Genomic DNA, 21,008 nt, shown 5'->3' with positions numbered 1-21,008 from the left:
TGAGAGGGATGATTTTTAATATAATATAATGTAACATACCGTATTTCCCCAATTAATCGCCCGGGCGTTTAATATGCAAAATCAACTTGGACCCCAGGCGTTTAAAAGAACCAGGCGGCTATTCGCTGCAGGCCTTTATTTATTTTTGCACAGACCTGCACCAGGCCATTATTGTGATGAGTTACTGTCCAACATATTTATAGTCGGGCAATTTAAGATTACGGTACACCCTTTTTCCTAATGTTAGCTAGCTCTCTTATTTTGACAGAAAACGGAAGTGCCGCCCAGTTATTGTGCGGCTAACTGTTTACTTCTGCAAAAATAAGGTGAATAGCCTTATTTTGGGTTACCTCAATATAATGCAAATAATCGCCCCGGCGGTTATTCGGGTGGGCATTTAATACGCAAAATGGGTGCAGACCCCAGGCGTTTAAAAGAACCAGGCGGCTATTTGCGGCCCGGCGATTAATTGGTGAAATACGGTATTCTAAATTGAACAAAGCCTATAAATCACGCTGTTTGTCTTCCTTTTTCTCACCACTTCCAGAAAATTGACGCACAGGCGATCGAGGAGTTCTACGGTCTGACATCGGACATTTCCAAGAACTCTGAGTCAGGATACATCCTGTTCTACCAGTCCAGAGACTGAAACCCACCAACGGGAGAGCCCGGACGGACTGTTGCTCAGCAGAGGGGGGGGGGGGGGCTCGAGGCTGCCACAGGCTCCGCCCACGTCGCCCATATAAGTATCCAGGCTTTATTTCCCGTAGGCGGAGCTTTGCACTGGATTTCGGATCGATCGGAGCGTGTGCAGGAAGCGTGCCAGCCTCCTGGGTCGCGACGGTTCAGTCGTCCGAGCTCGCGACAAGCAACAAGCACCTTTTCCCGCTCAGAAACAAGACGACTGAATGAGTAACACTCGGCGAGCAGCTGGGAAGACTGAACGGCGTCAACCCGCGAGGCTGACATGCTGAACGCACATCGGTCCACTTTGGAGGTAAAAGCAGTCTGGGACTATCGAGGCGACGCCGAGGAAACCGATCAACCATTTCAAACAAGACCCTTGACTGACCGTCGCAGAGGAAGCACAGCCACGGAGGACCGTAACCCTCCTCAGCGTGGTAACCACCAACATCATCATCATCACCACAGTCTTCTTTAGCCTATTTTGTGTGCATATTATACCATGCTAAATTAGCTTTCCACAGTGACCATACGAGGGTTTCTTCAGCTTTATGCTAACACCCCAAGCTAGAACCACAACACCACCACTGGAGCTACAGCTGGCAACCAGATGGCTCAGATTTGCTACTGGTGGGGGTGAACGCAGGGTTTGTATCGGACAGTGGGTTTGCCATGAAGTGGTGCTCGCAACTTTACAGTGTTATTGGGGAAAATGGGACACCAGTCACCAGTCAGCCGGTGAATCTTCTCTGACATCTTTGTCTGCTTTACCGACAGGGCTGGGCGATGCATCAGGATTATTTAGTCGTCTTTCAGTGGAAACACCATGACAATACGGCGATTTTTGGGATATTGTCACAATTCTGCCATCTGAACTGATGAGTAAAAGCTTTATATAAAAACAAAAGAGTGGGTTTTGTTTGATATTCCACTTAAAACTGCCATTCAGTTCATTGGCACTGACGTTAATTTGATTATTTAACATGATTTTACACATTAGAGATACGAGAGGATTAACCTCTAACCTGCACGGATTCAGGTGGGTAAGGTTCAACAAAACAAAGCTATAAGTATTTGCAGACAGGTTGCAGGCTGAAAATATTAGAATATTAACAATGTAAAGTACCATACGCAAGAATATTCTTGGCTAAATTAACTCATTTTCCGCCGTACTTTATTCCTCCCAGCTTTACGCGGCATTACGGAAACACCAAGGCGGGTTTGAGGTTTATTAAAATGACCACCGTGTCAGGCAGGTATTCATGTCTTGCATATCTGATTTATATTGTGATATATAGGATATAAAAAAATCTCTTGAATGTTGTGATACTGACTTTAACCATATCGCCCAGCCCTATTTACAAGCGACTTTGACAGCAACCCGATTCTGTCTGGTAGAAACAGTGAAAGTCGCTGGTACATTTTGCGGTCGGCAGACAAAAAAAAAAAAAAAAAAAAAAAAAAAAAGTTAGTGCCCAGGTTTCTGGTGTTTCGTGCCAGTTCTGGTGTCCCTGTCGTGTTTGGTGCCACAGCGGAGACACTGAAAGATGAACGGTCAATTACTGACCAACATTAAACAGCATAACCTAACATTTTGTCAGCAGGCATTCTGTGGTTTGGACGGTGAAGCACGGTCCCTGTGCAGTTTGATTTTTGACTTCTTTTTTGAAAAATTTTAATCTTATTAATGCCACAATCTGCACATTTGTACCATCTTTTAAAGGGACACGCTCACTTTTCCTTTCCTCGTCAATTCCGGCGACCCGAACCGTCACACTACCTATGTATGTTAGTTATGTACGTTAATGTTTTGTGTACCTCGTCCATGCGTTCCTCACATGTTTTTGATCCAAGTGTTAACGTCAAAAAAGCCAAACTTTAACCCCTTTATTCGTCTCGCTGCACTTGTTTCAGCGGGGGAATCCAGCCGCCTGTCACATGCTGGCAGATTTGAACTGTGGCTGGTGAGTTTGTCCGCTCCATCAGCCACTTTGTCAGGAAGCCAGCCCACCTTTTTCTATTTAAAAAAAAAAAAGGAAAAAGAAACGACTGGCAGGTAAAATAATGAGAGCGGTTGATTTCCAGCCCTGCTTCACGGGCTGATTTTCTCGCGGGCGTTAAACACGTTTCAGTGCAGAATCTCCGTCAAAATGCGGCCCTGGTAATGCTGAGTAACGCTAATGTGGAGCGCGGCCATCGTCTATAGACTACATGGTATTTTTTTTTAATGCAGTATAACAAGACTGTCCCCACCTGTGGTTCCCCAGTGTGTTTGGCTCACTCGCTTCAAATGGCTTCCTCGCCTCAACAGCTGAATTTAGCGCCGTAGAGAAGGACAAACGCTGATTTTGAGGGCAGCGACAACATTGTAATTAATGTTGTCACTCGTCCTGATTAATGAGACATTAAAGGATGTGCCACTCAAAGAAATAATGTCGTATTAGACATTATCATGTCAGCACTGCGGCCAGTGACTGTACAAACAGTTCACTTAATGTCTGACAAATTTAGCAACCCACCCCGCTGCTGCCTGGCGCTGTCTTCTTATTTTTCACCGTTTTGAGCCACCAGCCGGAAAAAACGGTTCATATTTTACTTTTTAGTGGCAGTCAGGACAGCTGGGAGGTTTTTCCTTGACTTTGAAACTTCCCACTTGGCGTCACAAAGCGAGATGGTTTATCAGCACAAGCAGCGAACACGGCAAATTCATCCATGTTGCTTTCCTCTGCCGCTCGAGGTCTTTCAGAAGAAGAAAGTAAGAAAGTTGAGCATTAAAGACTTAATGATAACGATAAAGATCGCCACGACGACGGACGTTACGATCGCCGTCTCGGCTGCAGCGGAGATGAACATGTGAACGTGCCATCTCAACCCCCCACAACACTGAATATATTTTTATTTTTGGGTGACATATCCTTTATACAGAGCAAACAGAAGGAGGCAAACAAATAAATACTGTTGCACTCTTTCGTTAAACTGTTGTGTTCTTCCGAGAAAATGTTATTATTGTGGGGGGAAAAAAAGTATATTTTGTGCTGAAATGTCAAAGTAACTTCCGACACAGGCTAGTTGGCATTTCTAACTAAGTTAACAAAAGTAAGTTGCTCAATGTAACTTGTGACTGAAGCATCACATTGGATAATTAGCCAATAACTACTTCTGTACAGAAAAATTCAACTGGCTCCAGTGTTTTCACTAAATGACTCGGCATGACAGAAAGACCCGGAAGTGGCTTGAACTCGGACCTTTTCAGCTTCCCCAAATTTTTCGGAAAAACACAAAAGTCTTACGGACAAAATTCAAAAGTTGCAAATGAAGAATGTCTTTTTTTTTTTTCCTGAGAGACTGCAGATACAGATACTTCTTTCTTCCTGTTTTTCCTCCTTCGTTTTTAAATCTCCCACATCTCCCTTTACCGTCCTTGTCTCTATAACGTCGGTGTAATCAGGTGTGAATCGTGGAAGCCATTTTGAAGAGTCAAGGTGCGTCCCGACATCGCTCACCTCGCCGAGCCTGATGGTAGACAGCAACCTCTGTTCACCTCCGTTGTTTTCTTTTAACGCACAAAGAAACCAAATGTAGGTTTTTTGGTTTAGTGTTTTGTTGTTCTTGTGTTTTTTTTGTTTTTTTTTAAAGTATGTTCTACACTGCCAGCGAGGTAACTTCACTCCTGGGTGTGCTCACTCAGCCACATGGCGTAGCCCGAGTGGGTGGAGTTCTGCCGCTGTGGGTTACGGTGATAATCGACAGGTCGAAGGCTCCACCCACCAGGGCTGTTGCGGTTCAGGAGCGAGCGCACCCTCGTTATCACTCCTTGGCCTCCCTCCGGCCTCCCAGGTGTTTATATTCTGCAGGCGCCGAGGTCAATTATTACCTGAATGTAAGTCAGTCTGCTATTGAAATGTACAGTAAAATGATAAAAATAAAAATAAAACAATAGGGCTGCTACTTGACCTGAAACACACCAGAACAGACTCATGGATGCGGGCGAGTTTCAGATCCCCAAAAGTGTCTCCCTCTCTCGCTCCAGAGTCAAATTCAGCGATTTAGAAATCACTTTTGATCAAAATTTGCTCGTCACAAAAACGGCAAAAAATTTTCTGTTCTGGCTCCATGTGGAAGATAAAAAAAAAAAGAGAGAGAACAGAAAATTAAAAGTGAAAATGGTCATTTTTTTTCCCTTCATTTTCAGGTTTCTCAATCTCATTTTTCATTTTCAAATTGCCATTTTATGAAGTATCAGTATCAATCATCACTATTTTTGTATTTCCTTTATCTCTTTATCATTTGGCTATAACCTGATTGTCCTGTTTGTACAGTGAGAAAAATAATTGACCATTTTCACTTTCATTTTCCATCTTCTCTTTTGAATTAAATCACCCCCCACAGTTCTGAATTGTGGCTTCTGATTTTAAAAATTTGTCCGACGATGTGGAGCAGCAGGAGAGTGAGCCGCTTTTGACGAATGTGTTTTATTGAAACTCGCCCCGTCCGCTCGGCTGAGGCTCCAAAGTCAACACTAGCTCGGTTAGTTTGTGCCCGTGCTGCTCGCGCCAGGTTTCAAACTCGTCCAAGTAACATGAAGGGAACACGTTGTTTCTTGGTGTCGATCGTTTTATTGTCCTTTCAAGTTATGTAAGTTCTGGAAGTCGGGAAAATTCATTTTGTGTTGGCAAATGAGATGAAATGAACTGAAATGAGATGCAGGTTGTTTCCAGGCTCCAGTGGAATCTGCAGACTCGGATGTACAAACTGTGTGCGATAATGTCAAGAGATTAATATTTGTACGCTTTTTAAGAAAACTGAAATTTACACCATTTACAAATTAACAAAACAAGCAAAAAGCACATTACCTGGCGAAAAAAAAAAGAAAGAAAAGTCTGCCGATTCAGTTTGGGCCTGGTGTGTGTATGTTTTTGTTTTTGTTTTGTTTTTTGTTTTTTAATAATTTGCAGTTTCATTTGGTTTCATTATCTGTCGACAGCACGGAAGTGACATCAGTCCCTGAAACTGTAAATGTGTTAACCGGTCCAAATTGTGGCAAAGCTTTGGAATCCCATGTTGAAGCAAGGCTCTTTTTTTTTTTATTTAAATACAATTTAATATTATTATTATTATTATTATTATTATGAATGTTCATGTTAACTTCTTTTTCTTAGATGTTTAACATTTTTTTGATATATTTTACTAATATTTCTAGTCTACCATTCTCGTGTAGGCAGCTTCCAATGTCTGGGGATTTATTTTGTTTTAATTTGGGGGTATGACATGAGAGATGTTGATGTGTACATAAATACAGATATTATTGGAATATAAATATTTGCTTGCTTGACATAATCAGCCGGCCTAGATCAAAAAATGCTAGTGGAAATGATGACTCAAGTACTTTATTCTGGTAGCAAAAAAAAACAAACAAACAAAAAAAAAAAACAACCAAGCCCCACCTATCTGGCATTCCAGGCTATCTAAACCAAACACCCCAGAAAGTCAATATGCAACCGGGTATTTTAGCGACACACTTCCTCTCAATAAAAACAGACAAAGTTCCCCGTCAATAAGCCGGAGTCTGCTGTGCACTGTGTCTTTTTGAAGTAAATATTCAATGATAAACAAAATAAAAACAATAACAGTCTCTCGATTTTTGGCCGATGCCGCGGTGAGAGAGTTCGCCATGATGTTGCCATGTGAGATGCAGTTTTTTTTTGTTTTTTTTTTTAATGGGAAAACAATAAAACAACCAAGGTGACTCCATGAAGAGCAACATGTCGTCCTGTGTGTTAAAGGGCAAATCCACTTTAAACAGTAAAAAAACAAACAAACAGGTCTTTGGGTTTCTGGACCCGTTTGGTTGTCTGGGGACGAACTTTTCAAATTCATGCGGATTAATGGCCAAAGTTACACAACATTTATGTCACATGTAGATATTTCCAGAGTCTGTTGGCAGAAAACAGTCGAAAGTATCTCTGGTGAACGTCGGGGTTTGGTGGCTTCTTTCTAGAGCTGCCGTTCTGCACAGACGTTTACAACGAGTTACAACATGGACATAACTTTGAATTAATTTGGTAAATGTTTGATTCCTAGTTGGAGGCTGAACTATCGCCATAAAAGACAAAAACCATCAGGGACAACAAAAAATAAATTAGCTATGTTTCCATTAGCCTACTGCACATTACAGTCTAATTTAATGGGAATGGACGTTTAAATTCAACAGGTTCCTCACTGGATATCCAGACACAGCAGCCTATAGACCCTTCAGGAACCTTAAAATTTAATGAGTTCTTTGAGGAACCAGTGTTCATACTGAGGGATCCCAAAAGTTCCTGCCTAAATCCCTAAAAGCTTTGAGGAACCTTTGAGTTCTTGGAGGAGCTGCTGGGTTCTTGGAGGAACCCTAGAGTTTCTTCAAGAACTGCTCTTTTCTTCCTGTGTAGCTGATTAGTTTTCCAGGTTTGGTTACCATTGATGCATCGATGATTTTTTTTTTCAGCAGAGTCTTGAAAGCTAAAGCTAAATAATTTCACAATTAATATTTTGTGTGAAATATTACAAACCGTTTAACGTGGAGATGAGATGAAAAATACCTTTTTTTAACCCTTTTATATCACATCTCTGGTCATGTTGTGTATTTACTCATCAATATATGCCCAGAACATCTATTTATTTGTATTCTTACATCATAATACAATAATTTTTTCTTCCTGTTACACAAAATGTGACGCATGGTTTCGCAGGCATGGCACAACCAATTTCAACCAATGATATCATGACATCCACCTGTCAATCAGCCTACTTCGTTTAGCAGCACAGAGCTAAGAGTCATTAGCTAGTGACAGTGCGGTACGTTGGTGTGTCTTTGGTTGTTCTTAAGCTCAAACTTTGTTTAATTTCCCTAAAATACCATAGAATCGACTCACTTTTGTGAGTTTGTTAAGACTCGCCCACTTTTCAACGTTCAAATCAAATTCCTCCCCACATTTTGTCCCACTCTCTGTCCTGGTTCGCTCAGAAACGCGTCAGCATACAGAAGTTTGATTCGCTCGAAATACAGTTTCATCTGGACTTCTAGGCTTTGAGTTTTGGTTCTGACCATCTTCTCTGGGTTTATTTTGCGATAACGACCTGCTGACCTACCAAAAGTTTACACCCATAATCCCAACTTTGATTGAAGACAACAAATTCAGCCACGTTCTCTTGAGGTTGTTGAAAACAAACAAATGTACCAGATCAGCTGAAGTGGAGGTGGACAACTTAGGTCGAGAGAAAGCGGTTTAAATTACACTTGATCATAAAGTAACCCCTGGAGGTCTTGAATGCCACAGGTTGGCGATACACAAAGTGTCAGGAGTGTCTGAGGTGGGTTTTTCTTTGAAGAGTTTGAACGGTTTAGTCTCAAGGTCCGTCCTCGGAAACTTTCCGGAGGGATTCGGTCCATCGAGAAGACGTCAGCACGGCTTTTCCTTCACACTCGCCAAGACGGTGAAGGATTTTGAAGCCAGTTGTTACGAGTGTGAAGTCCTCCACTGCGTCGGTAACCCCTTAATGTACAGAAGGTTGCAGTGAACCGCTGTGCACGACGTGGCAACAACCTCTTCATCTTTTACACTTTTCCCACCTGCAATCCATGAACTCTGCCTCTGATTGGCTGCTGCCTGTTGCCCTTGTTAGTAAGGTTGCTGAAGGTCAAGGCTTTGGGTATGGGTTGGGACAGGGATAAAAAAACTTCTTCAACCTCCTTGACTTTTTCCACATTTTGCCACACTGCAGTCTGAATTCACATTTGAATGCACCATTCTGTAAAACCAGTCTGTAAAAAACAGATTGATGTTTTTGGGAAATGCCCTGGGAAACAGGAAATGCCTTGTTTAAACGTGGGCACAACCATCTGATTTAATACATTTTGAGATGTAAACTCGAGTCTTGCTGTACCTTCAGGATCACTGCAGCAGACAGTGTAACTTGGTACTCATGGTATATTATTTTGTCACTTTGACGGAGACAGGCTAACGACTCCTATAGACTTCAAGTCTTTATGCTAAGCTAACACAAAATGCTACCCACAGGAACCGAATCACTGGATGTACAGAGGTGAGAATGGTATCAGACATCTTGTCTCAGTCTGGGTGAGTCGGAAAAAGTCGTCGTTTTTTTTTTTTTTTTTCTTTTTTCCCCAAAACAGAGTATTCCTTTAACAATAACCAATTGATTACTATTTCAAACAAGTGACAGTAAAGTCACCAGTCAGTTTCAAAAGCAGCTTTCACCAGTGCTGTGTGGGCTGTTTGAAAAAATAATAATGGAATAAATAAGTTTTAAAAAGAGTGTTATGCAACCTGAAACACACTCGCTGATGCAGTTTCCAGTCTGGTAGCTCAGCCTTTCAACAGTTTCCTGCGAGCGATAATATGAAATCATCTTCCCCCAGAGGACTTTTTTTTTTTTTTAATATTACTCACATCATTTTTCAGATGCTTGTAACCGAGCCAGCTACTATGACCAACATTTCCCAAAAGCCCTTAGGAAATTGTTTTTTTTTTTTTCTCTCTCTCTCTGTCTCTCTAGTGAAAGCAAAGTCACTGAGGCACAGCAAAGCACCGACTGATTCACAAAGTCTGGACGTTTTCACTCCCTCTGGGTTCAATAAGCAGCGACACACACACACACACATGCGATTGTACATTTAATTCTTAGCAGATACGCGGTACGGTACATTCTCCAGATAAACAACACTGCCGGGTTTCAGAGTCTAAAACATTATAGAAAAGCATCATGGACAAAAAGACAAAACATATCTTGTTTTCTCTCTAAGGAAAAGATGATCCACTAAACTAATTAACAGACTCTGTACAACTTCTGTATTTGTAATGAAGACATACAATGATAGGAATATGGAAAACAGCTGTACAACACTGCAAATTTACTACAAAGAGGCTGGAAAATATATAATTTACAATTACATGACGGAAGAAAAATAGACATTTGTACATCAGAGATTGTTAAACTTGGACTCTGTAGTTCATTTAATAAAAAAAAGAAAAAAATACTCTAATTAGCTGGTGCTGGTGCTAAACATGATAGATTAAGTCCAAGAATACAAGCCCTCAATTGACAGTAGACGCCCTGTGTGGTTAAAGGTCGAGTTAATTTGGTGAGCGATGCCCTCTGGTGGTTGGATGCATGTATTACCCTGCTGGAGAAATGTCATTGTTCATTTCTTGCTGCTGGAAAGACCCGATCCTGCTCGCAAATCCAGACAGCTATCCAAAATTATAAGAAAATGACGATTAAAATGCACCACAAAAATAAAATGAGGCTGATAATGAAAGTCCTGTGTTGGAACTGAAATTGAAATTGATAAAGTGGCACATGCAAGCCGTTTTGGTCCACATCATGTCTGTGAGCCAAAGAAAAATAATAATAATAAAATAAAAAAAATAGTACAAGTTTGTCTCATGCTGTGTGACCAGCTGAAGACGGTTTCATGCAGCTAGAAAATTAATGCATTCATGTATTGCCTTTAAAAACCATGAAAGTCAGTGCAAAGGGGAAAAAAACAATTTGTTCATGTCGCTGAAAATAAGAGATGATGCCTTTATTTTTCCAATGCAAACACAGAGTAGGAACCTTTAAATAATAAAAATAAAAAATGTCTTTTTCTGTTTGTGCAGCTGTGTGTTTGGATATGCATTGTGTTCCTGACAGTGCTTGTGTTTTTTAGACATACTGAGGTGCAAATGGTATCAAACCTCTTGTCTTGGTCCAGGTATGTCTGAAATACTTGAAAACTTTGCCCAAAACATTGGATTTTTCCTTTTTTTTTTTTTTTTTTTTTTTTTTAAAAGATGTCTACAAACAAGTTACAGATATCTTGAAAAGAATCTTATTTTGGAGACATCTTCCATTTCATTCTGACTAGTCAAATTGCAATTGTAGATTTCTAAAAGATTTTTGATTTTATTTATTGATTTATTTTTTACATCAGATGTCATGGTAAGCATAATACATCTATTATTTGCTGTATATTTCTGCAAAACTACAGAACCAAATTCTTTTTTTCCCCTGATGCTAAGCCCTTTTGTATAATGGCATATCAGGGCCACTATACGGGGAAAAACTGACCATGGACCTGGTGGAAGGGCGTAATATTCAGAGAAAAAAAGTCAGAATTTGTGAGATTGAAGTGGTAAATTTATGAGAAAAAAGAAATACAAAAATTCTGAGATTATTAAGTCAAAATCAGAAAGAAAATTTATGAGAAATTAATGACAAAAAACTTGAAATTTACAAGAAAAAAACTAAAAAACTAAAAAAAAAAAAAAAAAAATTTGACCAAAACAAAGTATTTTTTGGTCAATGAACTATTTTTCTGAGTTTGTGCCTCATATATTTGTGAGTTTTTTTCTCATACATTTCCAACTTTACTGTCAGGGAATATTGGTGTTTTTTTCTTGTAAATTTCCAACTTTAATCAGGGAATTTCTAAGTTCTTTTTCGGATTATTACCCCTCTCTCCCGGCTCCATAATGTCTTTTTCCCCCCAACAGTGGCCCTAATATGCCGTCATACTTTGGACTTCATGGCGTTTTCTAATTTCTCCACAACAGCATCTGGCATATAAATATAAACATACGTGATGGTACTCATGGCTTGTGAAATGCAGTCAGTAAATGTTAAAATGTTTTTTCACAGGAACAATGAGGTGTCTAATTCCAGTGGAGACAGATTAGTGGAGATTATGGGAGGGACCAGGTTTCAGGTGGTTATTCAGGTCTGGGTAGCAAAGACAAGGTTTGTTGAGTGGAGTCTGGATTACAGAGCGTATAAAGTATGTACATCGTTAGTTACTGCATACGCTGCCATGTAATCTCACAGCCGGTCAGTTTGTCCCTCGCTTGTTACTGTCCGTAAAGTCTTTCCTCTTGAACAGCTGCTTGTGTCAGGGTGTCTCGGTTCTCTCCATCCTTCGCCGTTTTCCAACGTAAACCCTCACCGTCTTTGTCGTTTTTTAAAAATGTTTTTCGGGACGTTTTGTCGAACTTTTCCTCCGACTTCTTCTTCATCTTCTTACCTCTAAATCTCTTTTGCGGGTCCGGCCGACCTCCTGATACACACTGTGCGCGCATACACACATGCTGCATTCAATGACTGTGAGAGAGTGGGAAATTCCAACGTTCTACCTTGGAAAAATGTGCAGGAACACCCCTCGAAGGCGTGGATTTCAAAACAGGAAAAATTTGGTTCACTGGGACGTTTTGGAGACTAAGGTGAGACGTAAAGGCCACACAGGATAAAAAATATTTATTATTTTTAAAAAACACTCATGTCCAGTTTTTTTTTGTATTGCGTGACCTTGAAGCTATCAAACGTTTCCAGTAAATAACTAAACAGAAATTTGAAAGTTCCAAGCTGCACTTCGAGTACAAATTTTCCATGGTAACTAGCTAGTTAAAGGTACAGTCCATCCAAAATACTAAAAAAAAATTTCCCACTTCACCCTAGTTTAATCCGTCCACCCAGATGGTTTCTACGAGGTTTGGTGAGGTTTCCAGTCTGTCTCCCTTCATCCCAGTACAGTGGACGGGTTTTATTTTGTTGGATGGAACTCAAACCATCACAAATGTGCATGTGGAAAATTCAACAGCAACAGAAACTTGTGTTCTCTGGCAGGAAACAGTCCCCAAAACCAAACCCACGGAGCCCTGTTGTATTGAGGTGAAGGGAGACAGACTGGAAACTTCACCAAATCACACAGAGACTCTCTGGATGGACCGACTGCACTAGAGGTAAATAGGAAAACATATTTTTAGATTTTGGTTGAACTGCTCCTTTAATATCAGCAGCTGTCATTGGTGTACCACTGGCTGCAGAATGAAAAACTGCATTTTACAACGGGAAAATAATTTATTTTTCTCAATTTTTTCTGTCTTGAGAAATTTCTTTTCTCTTAAAGCTGCACTGAAACGCATCATGGTTGTACTCATGACCTTCCAGCTGGAAATTTCCCACGTTTGCCTTTGAATGCATCACAGCAAAAGACACAGACATGCATGTGCACGCTCCGCCCCGGTCTTCATCCTTCATCTCCATCGTCTTCACGCTCCTCGGGCTTCATCATACCATCGTCTCCGAGCCCGAGCCTTTCCCGGTGAAGAAGTCCCAGAAGTTGGTGGCGGGCGACGGCTTGCTCTCCTCCTGCGGCGTCTGCCTCACCCAGATGTTCTCGCCCGAGCCGCCCAGGCTGGAGCAGCTGCCGCCCCCCAGGGAGAAGCTGAGCGCGGAGCCCAGCGTGCTGCGGCGCTCCTGGGGGTCGGAGTCCTGAGCGTGCAGCCTGGAGGAGGAGGAGGAGGACGAGGAGGAGGAGGAAGGCTGGGCCAGGCTGAGCAGGTTGTGATGGGAGTGGAACTGACGCATGTGGCGGATGGATTTACCTGAAGGGACCTCGGATACACCTGGGGAGACGGGATAGGCGGAGATAATGGACGTTATTCACAATATTCTGAGATAAATGGGATAAAAAAAATGAAGAAAATGCTGCTTCTGCTCAGATGAAGACCAAAACGGGGCAGGAAATAATAATTCTGCAACTGAAAGAGCTCAGACAGATAATTCTTCCCCAGGAAAACTGATTAGATAAAAACGCCCGACGAAAGAAGTGCAAATAAAATATGAACGACATTTACACAAAAAGGAAAAAAAAAAGCGTTTCAGTCCACAGTGCTGTTGTCAGTGTACTGAGCGTCAAAATAAAAGTTCTGCTCTACGCTGTAAACATGAAAAAACAAAACAAAACAAAAAAAACACTAGATCTCTGTAAACAGCAGAGGAGGCTACACTCGAGACTCATTTGTTTCTACAACCTTCAAAAAAGCGCATTTATTCTAATTTGAACACAAGAAACGATCATCACATCCGAGGAAACAAATTCAGTCAAGATTCATGTCATTAAATAACTTTAAATCTAAAAGATTACTATTAATCTGTATTTTTGTGTTCTGAATTTTGGTCTCTGTGCCAAAGAATTGTACGTTTTTAACATAAAATAGATAATTAGGGTGTAAATGGACAGAGAATTGTTCAACTGGAGGACCTGGGATCAAACTCTTGAGCAACAGAAAAAAAAATAAAAATTTCCATATATGAATCATTTAAGCATTACATGGCTGTTGTGTCTTCTACCTCAAATTATATGAGAACAAAGGAATGAAAACGTTTTATGTGGCTTTAACTGAAAGCACTGAAAATCAGTTTTTGGCCGATGATGTACCAATGAATTTCCAACAACCTCTCGCCCCCTCTCATCGTCCACAGCTAGGTGGTGCTGTTGCCACATTTATCATCCCAGCACAGCTCCCTCTGCCTCAAACCCAAACTCAGCAAACTCAACTGATTTTGTATCCTCAGTTTGTCCTGAGTGAGGAAAAAAGTACACAAAGACAAGAAAAAAAGTCAATTACAAGTTCTTTGAATTATTCTGTTTACACATGCATATCACACATTATCTGATTTGATATGCACTAATTGGAATATAAGGAATAAATGCCAGAACAGATATTTAAACAGTGAATTAAAAGGTTACTATATAACAGTTACTAGGTTACTGAGGTTACTATATATATAGTAACCTTTTAATTCACTGTTTAAATATCTGTTCTGGCATTTATTCCTTATATTCCTTATTAGCGCATATCAAATCAGATAATGTGTGATATGCATGTGTAAACAGAATAATTCAAAGAACTTGTAATTGACTTTTTTTCTTGTCTTTGTGTGTGTAATCATCTTGTGAATTTTTATAGTGATATCTGAAAGTAAAATGTTGAACCCCTTTCCCCTGTGTGTTAAAAACAGTGTTTTTTGGTAATATGTGGTCATAAATAGGTGATTTTCAAAACTTTCCACCAATGGGATTTCTTGGGACTTTTTTCCCCTCACTCAGGACAAACTGAGGATACAAAATCAGTTGAGTTTGTTTCTCTTGCAATTTGTCCTAGGTTGACCCCAATTTTGGCCTAAAATTACTGGATTGGTGTTAAAACACTGCGTGTGATAATCCTGACTGGGACACATGACGTGACGCTGCCACAACACCAGATCCGGCGATTACCGTATCTGGTTTCCTGCCGTTTCCTGCTCTGGTTCAGCTTCAGGACGTTGAGGAACACCTCGCTGGTCAGGCTGCCCTCGCTGCCGTTCCCGTCCGGGGGGAAGAGAGGCGAGGGGGGCTCCAGCGGGGACAGGCTGCCGCTGGACGCCCCCACCGAGTCCAGAGACGCGCCTGTGTCCCGGCGGCCCCCCGACTCGCCGCCGCTGTCCACCGTCAGGTGACTGCCGCTGAGAGCACAGGGGAACAAACACACAGCCGTTTGAACATGTGAGTGTCGCCGGTGGGTTTGTGATTGTCTGCTGCTGGACGGAGAGGAAAATACATCACAGGTGATGACATGTTACTGACTGATTCACTGGATGACTGACGGCCCCTGAATGAGAACAGAAACACAGACTGAACGACTGAATGAGGAGCAATGAGAGCCTCACCCTGCAAAAGAACATCAAATATTTATTTTTCTATATATATTTGAATAATGAATGGACTTTGTATGTTTAGACTGTGTTTTCTGTGTTTTTACTGCACAGTGTGATGATCATGTGACCTGATCATGTGACCTGTGTAACCCTAACCCCACCTGCTTGGAACTGGATTGAACTGGAGTCATTCCCTTTATCAAATAAAGTAATGATATGAGAGAATGTCTCGCCTGATGTCTCTGTGATTGAATGATTTTTTGAATCTACATGGGATTACAGATTACAGATTGCTCTGGGATATTCAATCTGTCAGCCGGACGGGAGAAATTCAGGACAAAGAAGACGGCTGGGATCTCCCGAGCCTGAGCTCTGCCGTCATGTGACAGCATCTTGTTTTTCAGAATGAGCTGTAAAATCACAGATTGAAGGCAGCAGCAGCGTCACCGGATGATTTCAGCACAAACTGTGTTTCTGAGCAGTTTCATGAGAGGGAAGCGAAACCTGAGAGGCGTTCAGGTGTCAGTCAGACCGTCACGGCTACCTGAGTTTCCTGCGGAGCAAATAGTCGATGATGTCAGGGTCGGTCTGGATCAGGCTCATCAGGACTTCCTGCTGCAGCTCCGCCGACACCTGCAGCGACACACACACACACACACACACACACACACATATTAGCTCAAAGATCTCTGTTCAGCACTGGCAATTTGGGGGTGAGATTATAACTACAGGGGCAATGAGAAAAAAAAAAACTTCACTTGCAATCCAAAAATCCACTTTTCTTCCAGAATTTCATGCATCAGGTGTGTTTTTCTTAATACTAATGGAGCAACCTGCCCTTTTCTGAGATTTTTTTTAAGTGACACTTTCCTCCACAAAACTCCAGGAACGAGTAAAAGTCTCATCCCAAGTGGCAAAATGTTTTACTTGTCATCAGAAAATGAGATTTTCAAAGTTTCCCCCGCACCGTGAAGAGCCTCTTGTGGTTCTGGATGAGCACCAGCGTCACGCTGATCATGGCCGTGCTGTCCTCGATGCCCATCGCATGAAGACTCAGGTCTCCTCCTCCTCCTCCTCCTCCTCCTCGCTCCCCCTGCAGCAGGTTGGGCCCGAAGATCACGGCCAGGTTAGCCGCCGTCATCTTGTTACCTGGGATCTGGACAGAGAGGAGAGGAGAGGAGAGGAAAGAGGGTGATGATGATGCGATAAGAGGAAGAAAAGGTCGAAGAGGAGTCAGCCAGTCCCAGTTATGGCGAGTTTCGTGGCTCAGAAATAAACAAAATGATGCCGTCACAATCTTTACACTGCAAAAACTCAAAATCTTACCAAGATTATTTGTCTTATTTCAAGTCAAAATGTCTTATTTCTAGTCAAAATATCTCATTACACTTAAAATAAGACATGATCACCTCAGAAGTAACTTGTTTTTAGACAATTTTCACGTGAAAATTGTCTAAAAACAAATTACCTTATTGAAATGTATAGTGGTTGTATTAACCCTATAAAGCCATTTGTATCATATATGATACACATCTTCAATTCCGTTTTTCGTTTTCAGTTTAATCAATACTTGACCAAAATACTGTTGTATACCTTTGAACACTTCCCCTGTTCACCCTGGACCATACCATTGGCACTTCAAGTACATATCATATATCATACACCAGAAAGGTCATGTAATAACATATTTTTTGATTTTTTTTTATTTAAAAAATATATATATATATTGTTATAGGACTAAATAAAGTTTTAAAAAAATTGGAATTTTCTGCCAATTCTTTCATAGTTCAGGCTTTATAGGGTTAAATCATTCTATAGCTATTATGTAAGCTTTGATTTATTGTTTATTGCAGACTGTGGATACTTAGTTTGAGTGCCCAAGAAGACAAAAACAATAGTAAGAGGAAAAAATAATGAACAATATAACAAATGGTAAATGGCATTTTTTTTTTTACAGTGGTTTTCAAGTCTACCGACTATTCACAGTGCTTTACAGTGTTTCCCACACATTCACACACACACACACACTCACACACAGTGATGGGTTAGGGTTAGGGTGAGGTGACCGCTCCACCTCCAGAGCTGCAGACAACAACAACAACAACAACAACAACCAGCTACAATGACAGTCAGAGGACAAGAGGAGGCGAGGAGGTGCGTGGTCGGCGGCGGCCTACCTCCTCGTCATTGGTGCTGATGCTGTCCTGGGCGTAGCTCTGCACCGTGTGCAGCAGGGTGAGGAGGCGCAGGAGGGTGTCACAGTTACAGGGAGGCAGCAGGTAGAGGAGGTGCTGCAGGTACTGGAGCTGCTCGGCCCCCCGCAGCACTGCAGAGCACACACACACACACACACACACACACACACACACACACAGGGGGTGGTGGGTCATTTAAAGGCAGAATGGGCTAAAAAAAAAAAAAAAAAAAAAGCAGTGTAAAGTGTATCCCTCTCCATCATCACTCATGAGCCACTAGCAGTGTGTGTTGGTGTGTGTGTGTGCATAGACGCTGCCCTCCGCCTGGGTTTTCTTGAGTTGCTGAGCTCAGGACTCTTCTGGCTACGGAAATTGTCGATGCGGAAAAAAGTTAATCTAACGAGGTGAGACTTTCATACCCCCCCACACTTTTTTTTGTCTTTATTTTCAGCAGGATTAGGAGTACACTGCAAAAAATGTCCATCTCAGGCTGTGTCGTCATGTTGTCAGTGTTAAAATCTTGTTTGTTTGTTTTTTTCTGACAAGTTAAAAAAAAGACACTGCCAAAATAAAATACTTCTGTGGGCATTTTTTTTTTTTTTTTTTTTTTTTTTTTTTTGGTCGTTTCACAACAAAAAGATGTTTTGCCTTTCAGTCTGCTCTTTTGCCTTGGATTTATCTTCGTCTTCGGATGGGATCTTACATAAAAGCTCACATTTTAAAAACAAAAAGATGTAACACGTAATGCTTTCACTAAAAACAAAAAACTACGTTATCCAGTGATTTAGTCTTATATAGAGTCTTAAAAATCTTGATTTTCTTTAAAGTTAAAAAAAAAAAAAATCTGCCAGTGGGATGAGATAATCCCACTTGTTTCCAGTGCAGTTTCACTTGTTTCATGATTTTTTTTTTTTTTCTGGGAACAAGTATGAATCTGTTGAAACAAGGCAGAATAAGGCGACTATAATATGAAGAAAATGACATGCGATTCAAGAAATTTCCAGAAGAAAGTGGGATTATCTCATCTCACCACTGGACATTTTTACCTTTTTGGAAGAAAAGCAAGATTTTTACCCTGAAGATGAGACTGAATGACTTCTTAAGATCAAGTGTGTGTGTGTGTGTGTGTGTGTGTGTGTGTGTGTGTGTGCATACGGTTGGCGTGCAGGAAGGCGGGGTAGAGCTCTCGGGGCAGCAGAGGGTCCGGCATGTCCCTCAGAAACTCTTTGAGCAGCGCTGCCACGTCGTGCACGCTGTGCTCCTCGTCCAGCTGGATGTCCGCACCCATGTCGAAGCCCTCCCGCAGCTGTGGGGCGCACGCACACACACACACACACACACACAGATTAACACACATTCAGAACAGAACAGGCCACAAGATAAACACACAAAGGTCAAAAAAGGCCATTTTCCCCCCGGTGGGCCGCTTCTCAAAAACAGGATATCACAGATCGTCAGCTTTTCTTTTCTGGGATGATTTTCGTGGTATTTCAGAGTGACAGGAAGCCCAGAGAGAGGGAACGACACGCAGCGAAAGGTCACGACCGGGAACTGGACCCGTGATGATGCAACCAGACAGCCGGACCAAACCATGGACCGAGCAGCATCGTCCTTACAGAAATACTTCATCTAGCTTTGGCACTTTGCTGTCACGTCAAACACAAAGTTACTACAGCACTGGCACAAATAAAAGACATCCTCCTTTTCCAACACCGGCTTTGGGAAAAAAGACTTCTTGAAGAGCAAAGTGCATAATGGAAGAAATGACTGCACAATTGAAAATGAAGGATATTTTTGTGCAGAGATGGACACCTGTAATTCTGTATCCGGCTGAATAGATATATGTACATCTGCGTTGTTTTCCCTCTTGAAAACTCTGATTAGCAACTGAAAATTGCCAATCGGCCATACTTTGGATGTCAAGTACATTTCGGATGATTATTTATCCACGATCCCCTGGAGAACAGCTGTTCCCTTGGTGGAAACTAATTGATGTGTGAATAAAAAGTAAAAAAAAAACATAGCTAGAGGCCTGCTGTTAGCTTTGCAGTAGTGTGGTGTGGTATCAGGGTGAAGTGTTTCTGTAAATAAAAGCTTTACAGTTTGAACAGACATTTGGGAATAAACACATCACTTGATTTTGAAGTCTTTCAGCGAGGCTTCCCTCTGCTGTGGACTGATCAAAAACACTGACAGGGACTGTGAATTCAGGCCTATTGAGTCCTGTTTTTAGGCCTATTTTTATTAAAAATAAATAAGTTATGAGATCTTCGTTTAGCGAGAGGTAGCTACCCGTGGACTGTCTCATTATTCGTACGGAGCCGTGTCGGCAATACAACCGGAGAATATGTATTTACTTTATTTTTCTTTTATACTTTATTGAGTCAGGAAATTCAGACTTTACATCCAGATCTTATCATTTTGTACATATTTCATGCATCCTTTTTTGTTCTTAATGGACAAAACATTGATACTTTTTTTGTGCATTTGTGTTTTTATACCCTTCACCCACACAGAAAAGGAAAAAACATAAAAAAAATAAAAATAAAATAATAATAATAAAATAAAGTAAAAATAACTGCTAATCCAAATAAATAAATAAATAAATAAAATAAAGTTAATAATAGTAACAAAAAAAGAGTAGTATTAAATTAGATTGAGAAAGTGTTTTTACAGATGTAGGAAGATGTAGATGTTCCTCACCTGCCTCACTCTCTTTTTTGAGCTGCCGACTCGGAAAATCCCCACCGTCTGAAGACCTGGAGAGACAAATTATGCACCATGAAGTCCACAGCGTCACACGGATTCAGAGCATGAGTTTGATCCTGCTGTCTCCAGCGTGATTAAAGACAAGATCCACCCTTGGACACTTGAGCATTTTGACGTGCTGCATATCATCCGTGAGTTACTTTGTGATGAAGAACCCTCGGTAAGGCCTGACATCTGCCTGATGCGTGTCAAAACCTCAGCGTTCAAATGTATGCAGATGATGCAGTTATTTTTACACATGCAAGAGACTTCCAAGAAGCCTCCTCAGCGCTTACATCTGCAGCGCCCCATGTTCAGGAATGGCTCACTAAATCCTGTCTCCATGTGAACACCAAAAATAAAGTGTGTATGATGTTTTCCAAACAATCAGTGAAGGTGACACGGGTGAGTTTGACCTCGTTGGAGAGTCCAAGCATCTTGGGGCCATATTATTAGTCTCCACATTAACTTTTAAAAGTCAAACTTAGTAAAGTTTAATGTACATTTCAAGTAAATCGAGCCAGGATGTTTTTACATTCAATGATTTTTTTTTTTTTTTTTTTTTATACATAAATACTGTTTCGCCAAGTCGTAATTGATAGGTCTAGCAGCATTTTAACCAGTAGAATTACTCTTTAAGAAAGCCATAAAAGTTTTTTATCAAAAAAAAAAAAAAAAAAAAAAACTTCTATGGCTTAATTATTGTAACATTATGGATTTTTTTTTTTTTTTTTTTTTTTTTTTTTTTTGGATCCTTGACAATTTCCAAAATTTGAAATACGCTTGTTTTATGTAAGAGGCTTTTCATGTGCTTGCCTCACCACCTTTAATTGAATTCATCAAACTGAGGCCTGACAGTGG

General features: G+C 41.0%; 2 protein-coding genes across 3 annotated transcripts in view; one reads left to right on the top strand and one right to left on the bottom strand.

The window, feature by feature from the left end:
* The window catches only part of usp12b (ubiquitin specific peptidase 12b), a 33,330-nt gene extending 27,103 nt beyond the window's left edge, over positions 1-6,227 (top strand). The window contains exon 10 of the mRNA XM_030075546.1: positions 548-6,227. Coding sequence (XP_029931406.1) covers positions 548-649 — 102 coding nt within the window. The 3' untranslated portion in view covers positions 650-6,227. The remainder of the gene's footprint in view (positions 1-547) is intronic.
* A 4,842-nt stretch (positions 6,228-11,069) lies between these two features.
* The window catches only part of arhgap36 (Rho GTPase activating protein 36), a 100,058-nt gene continuing 90,119 nt past the window's right edge, over positions 11,070-21,008 (bottom strand). For both annotated transcript variants that reach the window (XM_030075544.1, XM_030075545.1), the window contains exons 6-12: positions 20,103-20,158; positions 18,555-18,705; positions 17,382-17,530; positions 16,172-16,360; positions 15,749-15,837; positions 14,786-15,012; positions 11,070-13,130 (exon numbers count right to left, since the gene is read on the bottom strand). In XM_030075544.1, the coding sequence (XP_029931404.1) occupies positions 12,793-13,130; positions 14,786-15,012; positions 15,749-15,837; positions 16,172-16,360; positions 17,382-17,530; positions 18,555-18,705; positions 20,103-20,158 (1,199 nt within the window). In that variant the 3' untranslated portion in view covers positions 11,070-12,792. The remainder of the gene's footprint in view (positions 13,131-14,785; positions 15,013-15,748; positions 15,838-16,171; positions 16,361-17,381; positions 17,531-18,554; positions 18,706-20,102; positions 20,159-21,008) is intronic.

This window comes from Myripristis murdjan, chromosome 18 (assembly GCF_902150065.1).
Source record: "Myripristis murdjan chromosome 18, fMyrMur1.1, whole genome shotgun sequence".
Classification (NCBI taxonomy): domain Eukaryota; kingdom Metazoa; phylum Chordata; class Actinopteri; order Holocentriformes; family Holocentridae; genus Myripristis; species Myripristis murdjan.
Note: the sequence above shows the minus strand (reverse complement) of the source record. Positions and strands in the feature narration are given on the sequence as shown.